At 38.7% G+C, this 21,771-nt stretch overlaps 1 protein-coding gene across 3 annotated transcripts in view; it reads left to right on the top strand.

Annotated features, from left to right (window-relative positions):
* Window positions 1-7,696: 7,696 nt before the first annotated feature.
* The window catches only part of LOC107088131 (neurobeachin-like), a 142,538-nt gene continuing 128,463 nt past the window's right edge, over window positions 7,697-21,771 (top strand). For all 3 annotated transcript variants that reach the window (XM_015380081.1, XM_015380080.1, XM_015380079.1), the window contains exon 1: window positions 7,697-8,017. In XM_015380081.1, coding sequence (XP_015235567.1) covers window positions 7,697-8,017 — 321 coding nt within the window. The remainder of the gene's footprint in view (window positions 8,018-21,771) is intronic.

Here is a 21,771-nt window from a genome sequence, read left to right as displayed (position 1 = left end):
GTGTACCAAAAAAAAGTAAAAACAGCTCCACAGTTATCAGGTCTTTATGAAAACTTTTGGTTCCTGTGTTAAAAAGATTGTTGTGCGGTCTAAGCAATATTATAGTAATTGTGACAAAACAAAGTGAAATTAAATATTTAAGCCTGACCCAAACCTGCTGGTGAGCTCATCAGGCTTAAGCAAACATGAAATGCTTAATGCATCAATATCTGTACAGTTTTTTTTGACCCAGCAGCATTTAATTGTCTTCTGTCTCCTCACTCAGAAGAAACATATTTTTAACATTTTATTTTATTACACGACAAACTTTCAGAGATTTATGCGCATTGTGCCAAGTGACTCAGAAAGTTGCACATACTGTTTTTTATTTGTATTTAGGTTTCTGGAATAGCAGATTTTTTTTGTTGTTGTAATGCATCTTTTATCTGTAATGTTAAATCAAACATTTATTATGAGTCTATTCAGGGCAAATTTTAAAAAGCTTGTAAATTTATGAGGACTTTGACTATTTTTTCCCAACTTAATTTATTCTCTTTACCAGGAACTCTGAATACAGTGCGCCCTTTTTCTCACTGCTCAGACATGTCATCCACTGATGGTTACGGTTTTATCCCCCTGCCTGTGTAGCTCTCTCTGTCTAATTGAGTAAAACATCCATATTCAATATTCCTCTCTGCTTCCGGCTATAAGGAGGATCACCAGGAATTCAGGATGACAGATGTGATCTCTTTGGGGATCTCTAAATATTGAGTGAAATTTTTAATAAACTTCTGGGAGTTTGGCAGCATTAATATCTGACTCATCAGGGAGCCGAGGCTCCATGGGGCTAAAATACTAAGCCATGCTTAAATACTGTCAGAAATATTTACGAAGGATGCTCACAAGCGGAGGAAAGGAGATTAATCTGTCTAGTGTCCACTGCTCTCTGGTGAGAACTGGCCTTGCCTCCCTATGTGGTGTATAAGATATAATTCATTAGCTTTTCTCTTACATCGAAGAGCATATGTAATCTCAGCCTCCTAATCTATAGCAACATGTTCCATGGTGCAAAGCTATAGGACAACAAATTCCTTAATCGTAGACCCAGGCCATCCCTTACTTGATAGTTAAACAGGCCATTGTTGTATGGAAAGCAAACTTGGCATTTAAATGATTACAATCACAAATTGGGGCCTACAGAAAATGTTTTAAGGAAATTTTGTTGTAAGGGTATTTTTATGACTAAAAACAGCCGTGAAAATGTTCATCCGTTAACCCATATAACAAAGATGTTGGTTTGTATCAACTCAAATGGAGGATGTAATTCTTAAAATATAATAATCAACTTTGCTTAAAGTATAAGAAAAGTTTCATACAAAAAGCACCACTGTTTTCCTTTTTAATCATTAAAATTCTACTAAGCTAGAGGGAGTACTTCAGAGGATATAACCCTACCGCTGTACTAACCAACACACAGAACATATTTTGTCCCAAGATTACTGAGGATTAAAAAAAATAGGCCAATAAGAAAATCTTTTCTAATCTTTTCTAATACTGTCAGAATTTGGACCTTGTTTGTTTTGTTTACAGGGGGGAAAAAACTCAAATTTAGCAAATATGAGAAGTGCTAATCATTAAATGAATGGAAACATAATCATCATTTGAGTCTACTATACAAACCAAGGTAACACACTGCCAAAGAAAATTTAATATTTTAGACTACTTTTACTTTTACTACTTTTACTTTTTTCATCAGCAACCAAACACATTCTGGGCTGCTGTATTTCACTGTGTTCCAGGGTTAGAGTCCTTCTGTCCTCTTTTGGTCGTGTGAAGTTGAAGCAAGGCCAGAAAGCCTTCAAAGGTAGATTCCCAGGAGGCTGGATGCTCATACTAGCAGAACACACTTCTTAAAAGGCAGCAGAGCCGATATTCTACTCTAACCTGATGAAAGGCACCACCTCGTCTTATCTTTGAGAATAAGCTCTGCCACCCCAAGATAAAGCCCATTTCAGCTACCTGTTTTAGCCAATATGCATAGTGAGTTTTGGGTTTGTAAAAATATTTTGTCTACCTATGAAATTATTTCTGCTTTTGCTTAGCTTTTCTGTCACATTTATGTATTTCAGACCATTGTGCAAAATCTACACTGCAAAAATGTCAATCTAGGTACCGGTAAGTAATTTTTCCTTAAATTAAATGCATTTCTTCTTGAATTGAGCAAGTAAGTGAGGCACTTTGCCAATGGAATAAGAAAAGTTAAATTTAAAAAAAGAAAAAACCAACTGCAGTGTCTTATTTAAAGTGTATAACATCTAATTATCTCAGTTAAGGCTAAACATATTGATTCCACTGATTCCATTGGCAGATCATCTTATTTACCCACTCAAATTAAGGGAGAATACACTTATTTTAAGATTTTTTTTTTACTAATTTGTTTTGTTTTTGCAGTGTAATAAAGAAAAAGATGAAACTCAGAAGATGAAAAAAAAGAACCTTTCTAAGAAAGAGAGATCAACAGAAATCTGGGTATTTATGAAAAAGGCATCATACTACCACAGTAAGAGCTGAAACGTACAAATGGAGAAAGCACAAAACAGTGGGGGCAATTAGTAGAAAAATGTTTCGATGACTCATGCACTGGGTCACCAAATTACCAGAACAACATCTAAAAGCCAGCAGGATGGACTTGTCTCAGTTGAAGTTAGTGTCCAGGATTCAACAGACAAAAAAGAAGCACAAATGTGGAAATATGACAATCCTTCAAAAATGAATAGTTTGATGTAGTTTTGCAACTGTCTAGTGTGACACTGGCTCAGTAGGCAAATATAACACAGACACAAACTACAATCACAAAAACAAAAATTCAGCATCCTTCCGTAAAAATTCAAAAAAATATCCACTGGACTTGGTTTTCAAAAATTCAGCATCCTTACAAAATATAAAAAAAAAAAACACCAAGCCTCTCTTTTGTCCTAATAATTACCCTTCAGATTCCTAAAACCTTTGGGAAAAGGCCACGTCAACTGAAAAGAGAAAAGTCAACATTTGTGGAAGGTGCGCTCACTATTTCATCTCATCATTTAAACCTACATTTTGCATTTACCTATTCTCTCTCTGTCCGCTTTGGCCCTTTTTTTTCTTTTTATAAACCTGAAAGCATACTCCGTGGGTGTGCTCAGGTTAGGATAAAAAAATAATACCTTCAGGTTTACAGTTACTTTATAACAAGGCACTGCAAGAAATGTTAGAAACATACAGAATTGAAACTCTGTGTGTTTTTAACATCTTCCAACAAATATATGTTAGAGTGAAAAAATAATTATCAGGTAACAGGCTCTCAGAAATGACATAAAATTATTCTCGGACGATTTGCAGAAAGTCCCAGAGAATTGATGGGTTTTTTTCCACTCCTGTAATCATTCCATTCCTCATCTTTATCACACTCTCCCCCTCACATACAGACAGATATTGACACAGATTACACACAAGAGTGCAAATGGACGCGCTAGCTCACAGCCATCTTGCCGATGACTCACATTTGTCTGTGAAAACAGGAAGTTATTACCTGTTACCATCCCTGTCTGATGTCATGTCTGTAAATCGCCGAACCCTAACAACAGAGTCAAAAGGAAAAATAGGCTTTTACGTTTCAGATCTTAAAATCTACAGTTGGGTATTTTCTATTTTGTTTAGTCACACAGATGCTCCAGTTCTACATGTGAAATAGGTCTACCACACAAGATGCTTGCAAGATAACCTGGAACTGGTGCAGGACTGTGTCTGGCTGCAAGGGCTGCACATCTAAAGAAGACATGTTGCAGAAGACAAACAGGAGATTGAGAAAAGAAAGGAGGTTGAATGATACTAATGCATTTCCTCCAATCACCAGCCAGAACCCACTTTCTCTCATGATACAGTCCTTTGTGAAGTCATGACAAAAGCTGCAGAGGAAAAGTCTTTTGTACGAAAACAAAAACGAGTGTGTCTGCGCGTGAGGACCTGTCATTGTGCTTCTGCACATGCATGTGAATCCAAGGGTGAGCGTGAATGAGAGGTACAAGCTATGTGATAGCTTGAGAAATAGCTTCTTGGAGGTGTGAGGGAAAGTGTGTAGCAGATGTGATCCGGGCAGAGTGTGTGATTGTCTTCTTCGATTTCTTTATGTTGAAGATTGGGGCTGAGGAGAGAATGAGATGATCTCTGCTCATCTGTGAAATTCACTAATGATGTTACTCAGTCACATGCATGGACACGCACACAAGCATATACACACATACAATATGTAAGCCACAGCTTGATGCCCTTTTCCAATGGTCAGTAACCCAAGGAGATAAGGAGGAAGACAATAAAGAGACATATTTGCCTGCATGAAAATACACTCCAACAAACACAGGCAGGCAGAGATAAAGAAACAAATCAGCCTTCATAACCTCCTTGTTAAAGGAAATCCTACCCAGCAGATGTGCCCTGTTGAAGAGCACATGGTGCAAGAAACAGGCTTATGCACACACACACACACACACACACACACACACACACACACACACACACACACACACACACACACACACACACACCCACAGACACAATGGTTGTCAACTATATGGCCTGTGTAGCCACCACGGGGTGCTGTTGGTGTATGATTTTGATTTGTGCTGGCTTGACTTGTGAGTCAATACTCAAAGTACAAAAGGATTCACATACATGGTAAAAAAAAGAGACATGAATTTTTATTCTGATGGTTTGACAAAGTTTTTCCTCGGTTGGGTGATTCTTAAGGCTACTTTCTCTGATATTTGTTTCATTTATGATGGAAAGTGAATATTTTTCAATAAAACTTTTCTATATTCCACATGGTTTGCATCCTCCAAAAGCGTTTTAATAAAAAAAAAAAAAAATCCCAAAATGTATGAAAAACCTAAAGTATGCCTCACCAGCATTTAAATACGGTTTCAATTGTCCATGAAAAAACATATATATTTTTTCCTTTTATTATATGACTGTATAGCTTGTTTTAGTGTTTTACCCACCCAAAACTGTAATTAAAAAAGGTCAGATTTTTATGTAAAGCGATATCTGCCAACTGCATCTGTGTTCAAAAACACTGGATTGCGATGTAGTCAGATTTAACCCTGCATATCTCTTAATATATAACAGCCTTTTCCTGGAAACTAGACATCCTAATCTGAACTCAACCTGAACTGCCCCTGTGCTCAACCCAAAACCTTGTGGAGAACCGCATTTTTGAGTTTTTCCCCCCCCCTCACTCTACATTACTATATATTTGCCTGAGTAACCATTAACTATTTATGATGAAAGTTTATTTAAAGAATCCTGAGAAACTCCACTTGTATCTTGCAGGTCTGTGCTCTGCATGAACCCATGCATGGATGGCTCCATGTTATTCTGCTTCAGTACCCTCCTAGGAAAGCTTCAAGTGCGCATGCCGCACATAGGGGGCGTCAACATGGATCCAAATATGGAAGGTCATTATAACACATATTCAAATATAAGTCGTGTCTCAATTAAAAGTATAATTTAAGAGATTTTGACAGCCTTCTTAGTCAGTTGCACATTTTTGTATTCGTCAGATTTAAGAATGGCAACATCCTTCAAATTAAAATAGTTTCCTAAGTATCCATTAGGATGATTTTTGTCAAGAAGTAATTTCTTTGAAAATATCTTTAAAACAGAAATAACCAAATAAACGATTTTAAAAAAGGAAGCTTATCAGTATCACAGGATAGGTATATGTCTAATTTCCTAATCATAATGAAAACTGTCAATTAGATAATCAAATTTATACAAGAAGAGTTTTCCTAATAAAAATACCTTGTAAATGGTTGATATTACAAAGGAACAAAGAAATACTTTCCTTGTTGTTATATAAATGAAAGCTGAAGATCTAGGTGGTTAAATAAATAATTTATTGCCCCCATTTTTGCTTAAAAGGTTGGTGTCAGCAATTTCATGAGATTCATAACATTTGTTAAGCATGATTTTCTTACTTTTGTAATATAGATAGTCATAAAGTGTCAGATACTGTTAGGTTAACCCCTTTTCATGCAGAATTTTTTTTTATATAGTTTTAAATTAAAGACAGGAAGCAGCTGCTTGATAGTTTTTAGCTGTTTGGTTATGATGTTTCAAATATCAGTTTAGTCTACTCCTCCTTTACCCAATTTCTAATTATTTCCCCCCAAATGATGCAAAAATAGGAAATGTTAGCCGCTTGTCAGTTAAAAGTAATGCCTTAACAAGGTTAAAATATGTGCTGTGTTGTAAATTAAGATCTAAATGTGCACCAAGCCTTCTTTAGTAGCACAATGCAAAGCTACAGTAAAAAGCAATGCCATGTCTACATTTCCTAATGTAAATGTAACTGTTGCTGAAAATCAACAGAGATAAGTTATCCAACCAAATACTGAAAAAAAAATCTGAATTGCACTAAATCTGATATAGATTTCACATTAAACACAGGTGTAAGAAAGCACATAGGGGAGAGAAAATATCAAATACACAACTGCTGGATACACTTTGAAAATATTTCACAGCCTAGTTTAACTGATTGTATTTGTATTGAATTGTGTTATATAAATAAACTTTCCTCAATTTTATATCATCATTCTGATTAATGAGCATGAGCTACTTTAGATTGGTAATATGAATTGATTGACCAAAACTAAACAATGGGCTTAAACAATTGACATTCTTGCCTGCATCCTGCCTCTCCTTCTGTGACACATAATCAAAAAACAAAACACCAAAAATAGATTGTCTTTGAGTCATTTAATCTATTTTTAAAAACACAACTTAGCATAGTTCTATTGATTCTGTCGTGGTCTTGGTTCTGTTATGTTTTACTTTGCTGCATGTTTTCCAGTTTGGTTACTTTAATTCCTATTTTGTTGTATTTTCTGTATATATTTGAGTCTTCTTTTCCCTAGCTCCTTTCTAGACTCCTCTCTTCACACCTGCTCCCAATCTGCTCGTTAGTCTTCCATAAATACTCTCCTTGAGCAGTTCCTCAGTGCTGGTTCCTCGGCTCTCCTTGCCTTTCCCTGAATCCACGTGCTCTTTGCCCATGATGTCTCCATGGTTCTGGTTAAGGTTTACATTTGAAATTGGATTTTGGATTCCTGCCTCTATTACCTGCGTTGATTCATTAAAAACTGCAAAAACTCACCTCTGCCTCTCAGCCTCTGCATTTGGGTCCTCAAACCTTGACAGAATCCAATTATATGTGCAATAAACTTACTTTTTTTTTTAAATAATAAAACGTTGATGCCAAGCTATTAATTTTGTATTTGTAAGTGTCTAATCTTACAGATGGCGAACTGTCTTATCAATGGGCGAAATGTAAGGAAGTATTCCAATTATGTGGCATGTTGTCTTGCCATAACCACCGCAACTGACTGCAACCTGCCAATGAGAGGGGGAGACAGAGGAGAGAAAGAGAGATAGGAATATAGGCTTCTGTCAAGGCGCTGTAGTTTTCCTCTAGCCTTATGCATCCCTATATATTTTCAGGTGGATAACGTGAATTTAGAGGATATTTTTTTAATATTGCCTCTCTTGTTTTTTATTTTATTTATTTTTTTCTTGTATTTACTCCTCAGTGGATGGTTTTTTGCAGCAGCAGACGCCCGAGCTTGTAAAGCAGGTGTGAGAGACAGCGGCGACCGCTCCTCTCCTCCCTGTTTTCCAAGGGGAAATGTCGAGCGAGAAGCCGGTTTCAGCACCACCGGGCTCTGCGGACACAGACCAAGACTCGCAGCCCCCGCTCCCTCTTCCCCCGGCGGGCTCCTCCGCTCAGCCTCCGCCGCAGCAGCAGCAGCAGGTCGCCGCGGGCGCTGGCTCCGGCTCCAGCGGGGAGAAGATGGTGTCTGCGGCGGGCTCTATGGTTCTCCCGGCCGGGGTGATCAACCCCGCGGTTCCGATTCGGAATATCCAGATGAAATTCGCCGTGCTGGTGGGCCTGATCCAGGTCGGGGAGGTTAGCAATCGGGACATCGTGGAGACGGTGCTGAACCTGGTGAGTGGATGCCGCTGGGGGGAAAACAGACAGAGGAAGCCATAGAACCACTGCGCCCCAAATGTTTTATTTACGAAGCTTCTTTCACCCCCCCTCCTCCCCTCCCATCCCTTATGTTGTGTGGCTTTCAAGCGATGATGTCATTTATTTGTTCAAAGGATGCAAACGGTTGATTATTAGGAAATAACTGCAAACAAAAATGCTTTAGATGGCGGAATAAACGAGGCTGTATCCCCATAGAGGCAGATGGAAACATGTGACTCCACCAGGGCTTGGAGGGATGTCTAATCACCAGCCATTGTTGACTAAATAACCTGATTGTTATTGGATGCAAAGAAATGCACAGATCTGTGCAGAAGGAGAAGGTGCTGGACTCTTCTCTTGACCCCGATCTGTGATGCATCAGCCTGATCCAAACGGCTTTTTTTTAATTGGTGCAAAATTACGCATGCATGCATGATGTGTCACCTCTGTGCGCTCATTTAGCAGCATCGGACAAAAGGCCCGACTTAGCATTATGCTATCCCCCGTTATATTCATATTCGTTTATGAGGAAAGAAAAAAAAAAATCAGTACAGGCCCTATTGTTGCAGGCAGGCAGGCAGGGCCCTGCATCCTGTGCGCAAAGGGAGTGATGTATTGGTAGCTTGGAAGCGTTTAGTGCTTTATATTACTGTGCCTCACATTACTGTTATTTATGGAGTTGATATAGGTTGCAACCACCCCCTCTTCCTCCTCCTTCCATCTTTACTCTTTGGAGGTTGGTAATGCTGGGCCTGCCTGACACAACACATCAGAGAGGATTTAATCCAGAGGGGGGGCTACAGAGATGACTAGTGTGGATTGTTATGAAACAGTTCATGCTGAGCTTTATGTAGAAACTGGATTTCTGTATGTTGTTTTTAACCTCCTCTATGTTGATGCATAAATGTACATGTTAGAGTCTCTGATCTGTATAGATTCTCTTGTAAAAGTGTTGAAAGATGCATGTTTTTAAAATTTACAATGCTGGAGAGTAACTTTTTTTTTTGGTGGGGAGGGTGTTTGTGTTGCCAATGGCCTGTTTTTTTATTATTTATTTATGTATTTTGTTCTTCCACTGGATGCTTTAAACCATCTTCATTCAGGTTGCCTCTTATCTCTCAATCTGCTGCTTATTGCAGCAGAGGAGCTTTTTCGCCTGCTCACTCCAATCTCGTCTCCTTCTGGAAGGAACGGAGAGCAGTGATGCTGTATGCACAGGCTGGTTTGGCTTGGCAGGGAAGCGCCATGCATTTAAAAGCAGGTGGAGAGGGGTTGAAGGAGAGTGGGGGAGGAGAGGAGAGATGGAGTAGGAGGAGGAGGAGGAGGAGGTAGGATGCTGCAGTGGCTATGTGCTCAGAAATCACCAGCTGATGCAGTGGAAGAGGAAGGGATTCTGGATTGGTCCACATCAGATCAGTGAAAGCTCATCAGAGCATTCAGCTGAAAGACACTCTAAAGTATTTTAAAGCAAACACCTGTCTTTTTTTTTTGCCTTCCACTTTTAGGCCGGTGTGTTTAATCGCCAATTCTGCTCTGATGTAACACACACAAGGGGCCTGACACCCCGACGAATTAAAGCTCTATGTGTTGGTCACACAAAGCTTTAGTGGCTAAATCCTGAATTGAACAATCGGTCCTGGTTGCAGGGCTGCCAATAGCTAAGCCTGTTAGGGAATTCTGTTGCCCAGTTCTTTAATTAAAAGACTTGAAACAAAGAGGTGCAGAGGCAGGAAACCTCAGTGGTCATGCTGCTGGTACAATGAGTCCACAGTGACCCAAAAGCTGATCCATTTTTCCTGTCGATGTGGGAGACCATAGCAGCCTCATTCTCTGCTCACCGTGGCTGTATTGATCAGATCCCACTGTGTTTAGGGTGAGCAGCTGGTTTGTCAGTTATACCAATCAGAAGGTGCATACTGTTTGATGTAAATCACACTATTGCCAAATGAGGGGATCTTAATTTGATTTCCATCTTGAAAATCGCATTTGCATTGCATCTTTATATATAAAGATGCAATGCAAACACTATATATATATGTGTGTGTGTATAAAAACAGTGTTTGTCGAATTCTGACTACAAGCTGCTCAGCTATCATCATCAACAAGGCATTGCTGTTGTCCTGGCAACGCTACTCTTAGGCTGCTTGCATCCTGAAGCTGGACCTCGTTGTGTTGTTTTCCACTTCTAGATTGCTCTGCCAACTCCTACCATCACTGCTTTTTATTTTTCATTTGTTTCTCTGGTATATATATTAGTATCAGCAATGCACAAAGAAGAAAAAAAAAACTAGCGAGAAAGATTGATTAGACGATGTGCACCACTAAAGCTGCATTGTTTTGCAGTGACAATGATGAGGTTTGGTTTAGGAACAGATGGGTGAAAAGATCCAGTAGTTTATTGTTAAATATCCCAATTATCACCTTATTAAGCTGAATTCTGTTGGGGGATTTTAAGGCCATTACACATAATTCTTACTTTTTTAGTATTCTTCCAAAAAACACAATAATATCTACAAGTGATGTAGTGATATATTCAGTTAACTAAGAACACATCCTCCATTTGTTGTACAAGAAATGTGAGATGAGATTTGAACAATATTTTTTAAATAATTTTGAGAAAAGACAGAAATACAGTAGTGTCAATACATCATTAATCAAGCATCAATCAAACTATACAAAAAATAGATAAATAAAATCAGTGTAGAATGATCTAATCATAGTTTGACAGTTTATATTAATTTATGGTGGACCTTATTCCCAAAAAATAAATACTGAAATGCCATGTTTGTGTTTCACAGGTAGAAGAAAGGTGTCCTGATTCCCGATCAGCTTTTTATTTTTGAAACATTTTTGTTTTGTAAAAGATAAAAGCAATTCAGCACAGATGTGTCCAGTCTAAGTAAAATAGCCTGTTATCTTGGTGCTTTATCTATCACTATAGGACTGGCTATACAGATCATTTTAAAAGCTTACCCTTACTACTAAATGCCTCTTATGGTGATGTGTTAATAAAATTACAAAGAATGTGCCTTAGAGAACACAGTTTTCTTACTGTATGTTTTAAAGCGGTGCATTCCCTCCCTCACCTATTGCTCTGCACTGTTAGTCAGTTTGCAAAGGGAATACAATATTTTTCATGCTTACAGGAAAGACAATTTTGGCTTTACTTAGATTGATCTGAAACAACAGTAAGGCAAAAAGACCCAGTATTTTGTGTAGTAAGAGATCTTACATAAAAGGAAATATTAAGAACAGTGTTTGTTTATTCAGACTTTATTATTATTAGCTTTAATTTCAGTGCAGCACAAGGAGTTATATTATATTGCTAAGGTATAAACACATAAATTAGGGGTTTATCCGCAGCTACCAAGTTTGGTCAGCTTTAAACAGACCAGAGTTTTTTTCCCCCTTGGTCTGGACCTTTTGTGTGAATACACCCAACAATCCTCAGTTCAAACATACGAACAACTAGACCGAGACCCACTTTCTGAGGTTGTTTTGGTCTGAATACAAACTGGCCTTAATCTGACCCATCTGCAGAAACCATGCATCTCTTTGAGCTTAAAAAGCCACCATAATAGTGAATGAAGTATCAAAATCCTACCTGATCTGCTATTTGTTGCTTAGCAACGCAGCTATCAGCATGCTGCGGATCTACTCTAGCTTGATGTTCCCAATATCCAATAGGGTTCCAAAACTAGAAATAAAATATCCTAAAACGCGCTTTCAATGATCGGCTCTTATTTTCCAGCTCTATGCTCGGTCTTGGCTTCCTCATTTCTGTCCATTTAGAGCAGCAATTGTTAGCAGCATGGCTTTGTTAGAAGTTGTTGTCCACTTTCAAATAGTATAACATGAAAGTAAACCAAACCAGAAGGTCTGCTTTTGATCCAGAACTAGAAAAAACTTTCTGTTATGATTATGTGCACTCATGCCAGTTTGAAAAATGTTGTCCTACTCTGAAGCCATGTTGATTTTAGTCGGGTTTGCCATAGAGTTTCATTTGTCTCATGCATGATGCTCATATAGTAGAAAGCTTCAAATGCTAATAGAGCCATCAGGAGCTCCTTCACTATGTTTACAGTCGAGTGTTGTCAACCAGTTAGCCCGATTACCACAACAGGGTGGGCAGAAAAATCAATTCTCTCTTACTTTCATTTCAAATTATCAATCAGAAATCTCATTCTGAGAGCAGCTTCACTTTAACAACTGAAGTTATTGCATTTTGATATCAAGATTAAGTGATTTATTACACTTATACATGCTACAAAATTCTTATTTTACCAACTGTTTGGTTTTGTGCAAAAGAACTAAATCATTTGGTGCAGATTTCAGGAATCTGTTTCTTTTCTATCTTTGAGTCCTGAACAAGGAGTCAAGTAAAGCAGCTGTGAGATGAATGAAAAGCAGGTCTTTCATTTTTTAAAGATTCCTTGAGTTGTTTTGCATAGAAATAATCAGCACCTTTCTATTTTCAACCTTAAGAACGAATATTTTTATTTCTGTTGACACAGAGATATTAAATTGATGACTCGGTAGTTCTTGTTCGAGGCGAAAGCCTTCAATTAAGATGACAGTTTAGAGGACACAGTTCTTGGTGGTGTAGTGATGGACCAATTTACTGTTTGTGTCATCCCTTTGGAATACATTCCCATTTATCCTGCTCACTGGCTAGATAATGGTCAGTCGCTTCAGCTCAAAGCCTTTCGTTCCTTGACATGTTGTGATGCTTCCTGTTGTTACAGAAGGAAGCCAGCTGAGCAGCAATGTGTCTGTTGACAAAAGGGTTGGCATGTGTGACTTCTCTATCTGAAGCACGCTGTCATGTTTTTTTTTTCTTTATGTGAAGACTTGGGACATATTTCAGATGCATCTACAGTCGGCCTTGTCAGTCTGGGCGCCTTTCGAAAAACAGCACCAGGTGTGCTTATTTATAGGCAGATTTATCTTGCTGGGCTGCTTTTTTTGGATCAAAAGCAAAAGTTTTTTTTGGATAGAAATTGACTCATGACAGATATTTTTTTTTGGGATAGATAAATGTGCGCTTGCACTCTCTGTCTCTACCTTAGCCCATTTAGAAGTCCCACTGAATCTCTGGCAGCAAGCTTTTCATTATCCTTGTCCTCACGCTGTAATATCACAAAGGTCTTCAGTCCACGGCCACTAGTCAGCGTTGACAGATAAATCAGAGCCTGGAACACACTGACTCACCAAATTAGCTCAATAAATAAAAAAGTGAAATGAAAAAAGGAGGAAGGCAGGGTCTCCAATGAAGACATCTCCTTGGGTTTTTGTCATGTGCTGAGCAATGTGTGACACTTTGCTTTGCTGAGGTATAACCTGCGGGATTTCAAAGGAACCTGTCAGCCATTTTTAATATCTGTTCTAAGGCAGGCACGCCAGGGTGGTCTAAACAACTCCGCAGAACTGAGTGCAATCAAAGTGTCTTTCAGGTTTGCCCTGTGGCTGCGGACTTAAAGCATGAGACGCCTATTTCCTGCGGCGCTTCTAATCTCCTCCAATGTCCACGCAGGGGGAAACAGTGCGTCATGGTGCGTCTGGTTAGCTGAGCAGATGAGCGTTCCACTAATAGCCTTAAATCTTTGATCGAATTATGATTTGCTGCATTGTGAAATCCTTTATGCCATTGAAACAAATCCTTTTTATTCCCGCTTAGTGTTTTATTTTTTTATTTTTAGAGCTAATTTTTGTACTAAGTTTGTGTCAGAGTGTTTATCTCACAGATTTTGCCCAGATTATGTTAAAGGTACACAGTACTGTGAATATGTACTTTTAAAATTTCATAATTAACTCATAATTGACTTCAAGTTTGATCTTATTAGCACACGACACACTTTAAAGCTTTATTTGTCATACAAAGTACATCTAGGATTAATGTTGTTATTTTCCAGTTGAGGAAGAGAAGCTTTCAGCTTGATCATTTTAAAATGATTTTTTTTTTTGTTAATGAAATTTTTGTTCCTAATGATCCAGACTGAGATTTTAATCCAAATTGGAAAAAATCAAACTGGGTTCTGAAAAATATCACAAAAGTCTAAATCTACTTTTTTGTTTTTCTACTGATGGCTGACGTTTTTTCCTGAAACCTTTCCAGGGAAAAGTGTTGCTAGCTCCTTTCAGCCTGCTGGTGAGCAGTCAGCAGCAGCATTATACTACACTACTCTATTTTTTTTCTGTAAGTGCAAAAAGGGTCCAGAAAGACACTCAATACTGCAGCAATTTTAAAACTTTAACTGACAAAAACATCAGTAGACTTTGACCACGTAACCAACAAGCGCCTGCTGTTGCTTACATTTGAGTATTTGGAAAACTTTGATTGGTTTTCCTGATTTTATCTCTTTAAATTTGAACTTTTTAGGTTTGGATTTCTTGTTAGAAAGTATTGTTTAGTTTTTTTGTGTGCATATTTTATTCTGTTATGTGTCCTGGTACAACTGTTTAATTTCTGATATGATGCCAATATTGCAGCTTTAGGAATTGACTCATACTGATATTGAAACGATGCATTAATTAGCACTAAAGCTTCATGCTTTTAGTACTTATTATATACTGTAGAATCTTAGAAAAGCCTTTATCAAGCGATGAAAAATATTCAACAACAACTGACCCATGTAATATTAACCAATAAGTTACAGCCTGCCAATATCGGAGATATTACGTGCAGGCTGATATAATCCAATATTCGTTTTTTGGCTAATGTTGGACCAATATCTGATATTAATATCGGATTGGGACAGCCCTAACTTTGATCTTTAAATCAGTTACATTTCTGCTATGGTCTGACTTGATTTTTATCAACTAGCAGAATGACTACTCTATCAAGATGAAAGAAAGACGCAAACTTGACCTTCAGGCCATCTTGACTGCAAACAGAACATCTAAGTCATTAAGATAAGATAATAGGGAAATTAAACGATGGAAAATACCTCTCTATACAATGCGCATTTAAAGTATTCATCCTACATCTCCATTAATATGAAACTGGAGCATCTTTGCGGAAGGATTTGCTAACATTATAAAACAGAGAAAGCAGTGCTGCTCCAGATGCATGAAGCAACAGGAAATGTTTTATCACAGACTGACCTGCTACTTGGACTGCTTAAACAGGCTGTCCCATTTTCTTCCTTTCACTTCCACACGCGCATCTATCTATATAGAAATGGAGGACAGAGGGTGTGGCTTCTGCTGCAAGGTCATGAATGACTGCTATCTATCACACAGCCGGGCTGTCCTGACCCCTGTGTGAGCCATGCGGAGCGAGAGCCCAACTGTGTGATAGATGGAGGAACAAGGAGGACGCATGTGGGGGTTCTTATCTTAACTGTCGAAAGCAATAAGGAGAAGAAGTCTGTTAATCTTTGGAAGGGAAAGGATGAGGAGGATTCAGAAAGAATATTCAAAAGTCGACTGCCCCCCCTCCAAGAGCTATTTTCATCTGAAGTGTGGCATAGGTCCAGCTGCATGATGTTCCATGGGGGTCTGATGAGCTCGGGGGCCCCCTGCAGAGCCTCATCACACCGTAGGTATCACTGGTTACCCTTCCTCTGCTCCTGGGGACAGGGGAGTGAAATACAGCAGGAGTCTCATGGAGACGGTGCACACGGTTACTAAACAAATCACAAAGCACATTAGTGAAACCTTGACATGCTGAGTTATAATTGGACCTTTTTCCCCTCATCATCACTTACCTGTCATGCAGGATGGTAAGCAGCTAGCTCTTTAGCACAGCATGCATGTGTGAAACCAATCTCTGCAGTTGCAGTTAAAAAAAAACCCTGAGGCTTGTTGGCCAAATCAAGAAGCATATCTTCCCACTAATACCTACTAAAGAACCCAATTAACAACAGAAATCTCAAGTTGTCCCTTAAACTGCACACCCTGTCACTCCCAAATCCTCTTATTAGCAGCTTGTTTTGATCTGCTCTCACAGCAAAATAATTTATCTGAAGGTGGAATCCTGATTGCTGTTGTTGAAATCTTTTTTTTTTTCTCCCTGTTAAATTCTTTAATATCTGTGCACGTGAGACGCCGGGCGTACTTCTTTATGTCCTAAAGCGCCTAAATTCTGCTCTGCTCCTCTAAATTCCTCCTCATCCTCTTGTTAGCTTCCATATCCAGATGGTCGGATTTGTTTCCGAGGATAAGCCGTGTGAGATTTTAAGTGAGGCTTCCAGTCTGGAAGTGGGGAAAAGAACGCAAAATGTAGTATCCTATCCTTGCCGGGTGTCACCTTTTGTTACCTTTCTCTGTTCCTTGATCCCCTCAAAGCACACATATGTCCTGCTCACTGCTGAGCGTAATCTGGTCCCTCGCTCCCGGACTGGAGCCGGGTGAAGCCGCTGGTGAATGATCCCTATTATGGGGAGGTAATGGAGGTCTCTGCAAAGTCATCACCTCTGGTTTCTCGTCTCTATGCACATCCTCGGTTCCCACATTTACAGAAAGCCTGCTGATGGAACCGTGGAACCTGCAATCACTTCTGTGTAGTGATGTTTCTGTACCTGGGGAGTGTGGCATTGAAAACAGAAAAGGGAGAAGATGAAACATTATTTAGAGAACAGTTTCAGAACTGTGGAAACTGTGGTTTGCAGCAGTTAAAATGGGTCATCCTTATTATTTGGATAACCAATGTATGATTTTAAGCTCTTTAAACCTAACTTGATAAACATAATCCATTTCCTTCCACGTAGAAACAATTTTGAATCTGTGAAAATATACATTTAATCAGATCTAAAACCGTAAATGTACTTTTTACTGCTTGCTATATCTTTTAGAGGTTCCCTGTCGAACTGGGTTATCAGTATTTATTTAAATAACGCAGGTCTGAAACGACTAATAAGATTAATTGTAATTAATCGATTATTGAAACACTTGTCAACTAATTTAGTAATTGATTTATTGTTAACTGGAGTATAGAGACTCTGAAACATGCCTTTAGCTGGCAGAGCAACCCACTTAGAGCAGTAATTATACCATGATTGTTAAAAAAAAGAAAAATTTTGCATTTAAGATAAAACAAAATGTTTTCATTTGTCAATACACTCTATCCAGAAGTCCTCAAGTGGAAAAGTTTTAGATTCACCTGGTTTAATTTAATAAAAAATTCTTTAAGGACTTTTCGCTATCCGATTATATCTTGATTAATCAAAAAATAATAGACCAATTAATCGATTAGCAAACTAATCGTTAGTTGCAGAACTAAAATAAAGCATTATCCAGTTAAATTCTGACATTAAAATCTCGTTATTAATGCATTGGAAGTTAATCACTGGCTGGTATGAGGTTATCTCAATATCATCAGTCAGAAATCAGGGTCTTATTGTGCAGTGATTGTTTCGCAATAATTGAAAATTTGCTGATAAGCCGCATCAAAATGCACATCTAGTTTACAGACAGGAAATAAAAAAGGACAAAAAACCAAAGTGGGAGCATCTTTAGAGGAGATTGCACAAAAAGTAAAAACAAAAAAGCATATGTAGATAAATATGGCATGTAGTATTTAGTATTTACAGAAGATAGAGGTTCTGCTCAACGGTCTATGAAATTGGCAGGAGGTTTAGTTGATTTCCAGCAGGGTTGTTTGGTGTCTGCCTGCAGGGGACGATTACCTTCACAGCTGTGGGAAAGAAAACTGTATCTGAATCTTCTTTTTTGATGTTAATGTTCCTGGATTTTTGTTTTTTTTGTTTTTCTGATGGAAGTGGATCCAATAGTGAGGCTGAAAAATGCTGTGGTTCCACTCTACTTAGGTATACCATTTAATTTTTTTAAATCTATAAATGTATTCAACATCCAGATCTGCTATTCTTTTTCATTTTAAAAAAACACACAAAAACTAGGTTTTATCCTGAATACATGTTGATGAATAAATGTATTTTAAATTTTAAAATATGAAAAGTTATTTGCACCTCTTTTCTTGCACACATTGGTTAACTACTAGAACAAACTACTGGATGGAGCAAACAATGAAAATGTGTTGATTTTTATTGTTTAAAAAAAAGTAGATTTATAGTTCTGATGCTGCTTAAAAATCCTTTTTAAGATAAAAAAACAAAAACAAATGATATATATATATATATATATATTAATGCTCTCCTGCCTTCCTATTATCTCTGCTGTCTTCCTCTCTGTTGTCATCGTCAATGACTGTCTGCTTCATGCCATTGTGTCTGGCTCTTTTATGTGTGCGAGTGTGTGTTTTTTGGAAAGTGTGCATTGGGTTGTTGTGATTTTCACATTGGATAAGCCGTGTCTGTATGGCACCTTCACACAGTATTTGGATGCAAACCAGCACTAAGACGCTGCTGTGGCTCTGGGTGTGTCTTTCTGTGTGTCTTCCTGTCTGGCTCCCCTAACCAGCAGAAATATTCAAACTCTAACAACCCACTTTGTTGGAATCAGTTGATTGTTATTTTTATTTTCAGGGCTGAGCCTGTTTCTAAATGAGCATTCTTTTGAAACCATGGCTTTAGTTCCCTGTCATCCACTTTCATCTTTGCATTTTTTTCTGGCAGCACAATTCTACTCATATTTAAGCATCCAGAAAAGAGGAAAGAAAAAAAAAAGCACACACTGCTCTTCTCCTTCTTGTAGCCCACATCATTGCCTGGCAGGGGTGATTTTATATTCATGCTGGCCTACTTTGCCTTCCTCCCTTGGCTCTGCACACACATACATCACACATCTGCTGTACTGGAAGTATAACTGACTATGGTAGCTATTCATCATGCTGTGTGCTGCAGTGGCCGAAGGTTGATTATAGCCAACTTTGTAGCGTGTGTGTGTGGAGGGGTGTGTGTGTGTGTGTGTTTGTACCTGGGGAACTTTAGAATTCCACATTAAACATCCGGAAATTTCCTGCGCTTCTCATGGATCCCCTGCAGCCTGGAAAACACTGTCCGTGGTTGTAACTAGTCTTTTAAGACTACATCAGGCTGGTTAGGACATCCACACTCTATATCGAACATTTCCACCGTCTCCGTCCTTCCTTCTGTTCTCTGCATGGGGAGAAAAATAAATCAGGACTTCTTGCTGCCATTGGTAAAAAGATCTTAAGTAGGGATGGCAGAGAGCAATGTTATTGTAATAAACCCACATCAGCAGATTGAAAAAGCTAGAGTTAGACCAGGGTACACATTTTCAGAAATAGCCCAGATGGATATCAGAAGAACTTAAACAAACATGTTTAAAAAATTAGAGATGCCTGATGTAAAGATATCAAACTATATCATTCTCTGTTGCAGTTGGATCTAAACTGTTGTCAACAACAATTTGAAAGTCTTTCGTACACTGGAAGGTCTTTTGTCGTTTTACTTTCAAAAGTTGCCCTGCGATGGACTGGCGACCTGTCCAGGGTGTGCCCCGCCTCTCGCATGTAGACAGCTAGAGATGGGCACCAGCACCCCTCGCGGCCCCACTTGGGATAAGCGTGTAAGAAAATGGATGGATGGATGGACTTTCAAAAGCAAAAACTGACAAATTTCTTTTATTCTTTGGGCTAAACAGTAAAAACAACTTGTGGATGGGGGGAGGGGGACCAGGGTTGGGAAAAGACCAGAAAAGACGAGTGGATTGTCTCTAAATTCAACAAAAAGTTGACAAGATGAGAAATAATCCATTAAAAAATTTATTATTTCTGAGTAAAAAAAAAGTCTTTTTTTTCACCTAACAATGTCTGTAGCAGTGGCCCACTTTTGACAAGCAAGCAAACATTTTTAACTTAAGGTTGAATCAGAATTTCTTATGGTTGCCATCATGAAATGGCAGAATAAAACCGACTGTTTCCGTTTATCCAGTTATAAAACGATAAAAAAAATGGTCAAGGCTGATCTTGAGCAAATGCTAAATGTCACTGTCTAAGCAATTAATAGTGGGAGAAAATGTTGGAGTTGTTTCGATATACATCTATGAACTTGAATGCACCGTAGTGCATCAAATGTATGAGGACCACATAGACTCATCCAGACAATATCAGTGCATGGTTGCATTGTTGCTTCTGTGAAGACTTCATATTCTATTCATATTCTCAATGTTGATTATTGTGATGTTTCAGATTACAGGTTGAGTTATATCCAGGGTTGAACTGTTAGAGGAGGGACATAAAACTGGTTCAGTCCATCTTTCTTTCTACATCATCTTCAAATTTCTCCAAAATTTGAAAAAGCACTTATAAATAAAATTTATCATTATTATATGTTTTGATGTGTGTTAAAAACTGAAAGTAGTGTTCCCAACATTTCTGCACCTGCAGAGCATCCCTTTAATATTGGGTAATGTCATTATTTGGTCATTGTTGTGGCTTGTGAGTCACAGTTCTTTAGTTGTTGTGGTATTGGTACTGTACATGTTTTTTACACATGAGCTGTGGTGCTCACATGGCTGCATGTTTGTGTTTGGGATTTCAGTCCCATGCTGAGTTCGAATTCAGGGGCTGCGTCCTTTGAGGGCTAGATTTGTTGGTTGATTACGCCGGACTGGAAGACTCCGTGTTATGTGGCCGACAAATGCAGCATTCTTGTTTTCCTTGTTGAAGGACGGGTATAGTGTATCCTTCCTAGCCTTGGGTATCTTGTGATTGATTGCAAGTCCAAGCAAGCCGTTTGCTCTGTGCTCTGCCATCTAACAGTGGTGAATATTGTATGTGCAGTTTAATATAATGCAAGTATGAGAATAATTCCGTCTGAAACTAATGAAAATAGTTTTTCAAATGGTTATTGAGTCACGTATGTGGTGGTTAATGTTTGGTTTATTGAAAGGGTTTATCTGTTCAAATGGCTTTATTGGACATTTAAGCTCAGATTCCAATATCTGTGTAGTTAAGGAACCATATGAAAGGGTGAAAGCCGCGGAAGGCTGGACCTGTTTGAATCCACACCCAAAACTCTTCCTGTCTTCTTATTTTGACCAACCTAAAAGGATCCATTCTAGATAGACCGGGTCTTTGGAGGATGCAGACTGTGAAGTCCAGCACACCTTCTACTGTGACTGCGTCCTCTACAGAAATGCTGCTGCGCTGCACAGCAAAATGGCTCCATGCACCTTCTACTAGAGTGGCAGTGCAGAGGTAGCCCATTCTCCCTCATTGTTCTAGGTAAAAAAAAAATAAAAAAAAATAAAATCAGTATTAGGAATTAAAGGGACTATGCCTCTGAGCTGGCCTGGTGTCACCTCGGGGTCCCCCCAAGAGCAGCTGGAGGAAGTGTGTGTGGATCGGGAATCTTGGGCATCTTTCCTCAGACTGCTGCCTCCGCGACCCGGCCCCGGATAAGCAGAAGAAAATGGATGGATGGAAAATAGAATATGAGGAACTGAATGATTGATATTATATTGGGCAGCCAAATACCACAATATATCGCCAAATCAATGTTTCCCACACCCCTGTTCATTGGGCTTATGCTTCAGATGATTTTGGCTTTCAAATTCTGCTGCTCTACTCAGGGATCTAATCTAACTTTTTGCTGTGGTTGCACCGATGCACCTTACTTTTTTTCCTTAGGTGCTGGCAAATCCCATTGGTTTTAGAAATTAACAACATTGGGCTGCTCACTTGCAACAAGAAGGTTCCTGGTTTGATTCCCAGCCCTGAGTGTTTCTGCATGGAGTTTGCATGTTCTCCCTGTGCATGCGTGGGTTTTCTCCGGGTACTCCTGCTTCCTCCCACAGTCCAAAGACATGACTGTTAGGTTAATATGCTTCTCTAAATTTTCCTT

This window comes from Cyprinodon variegatus, unplaced genomic scaffold, assembly GCF_000732505.1.
Source record: "Cyprinodon variegatus isolate N-32 unplaced genomic scaffold, C_variegatus-1.0 Scaffold207, whole genome shotgun sequence".
Taxonomy (NCBI): Eukaryota; Metazoa; Chordata; class Actinopteri; order Cyprinodontiformes; family Cyprinodontidae; genus Cyprinodon; species Cyprinodon variegatus.
The sequence above is the reverse complement of the archived record's forward strand: the minus strand, read 5'-3'. Positions and strand labels throughout refer to the sequence as shown.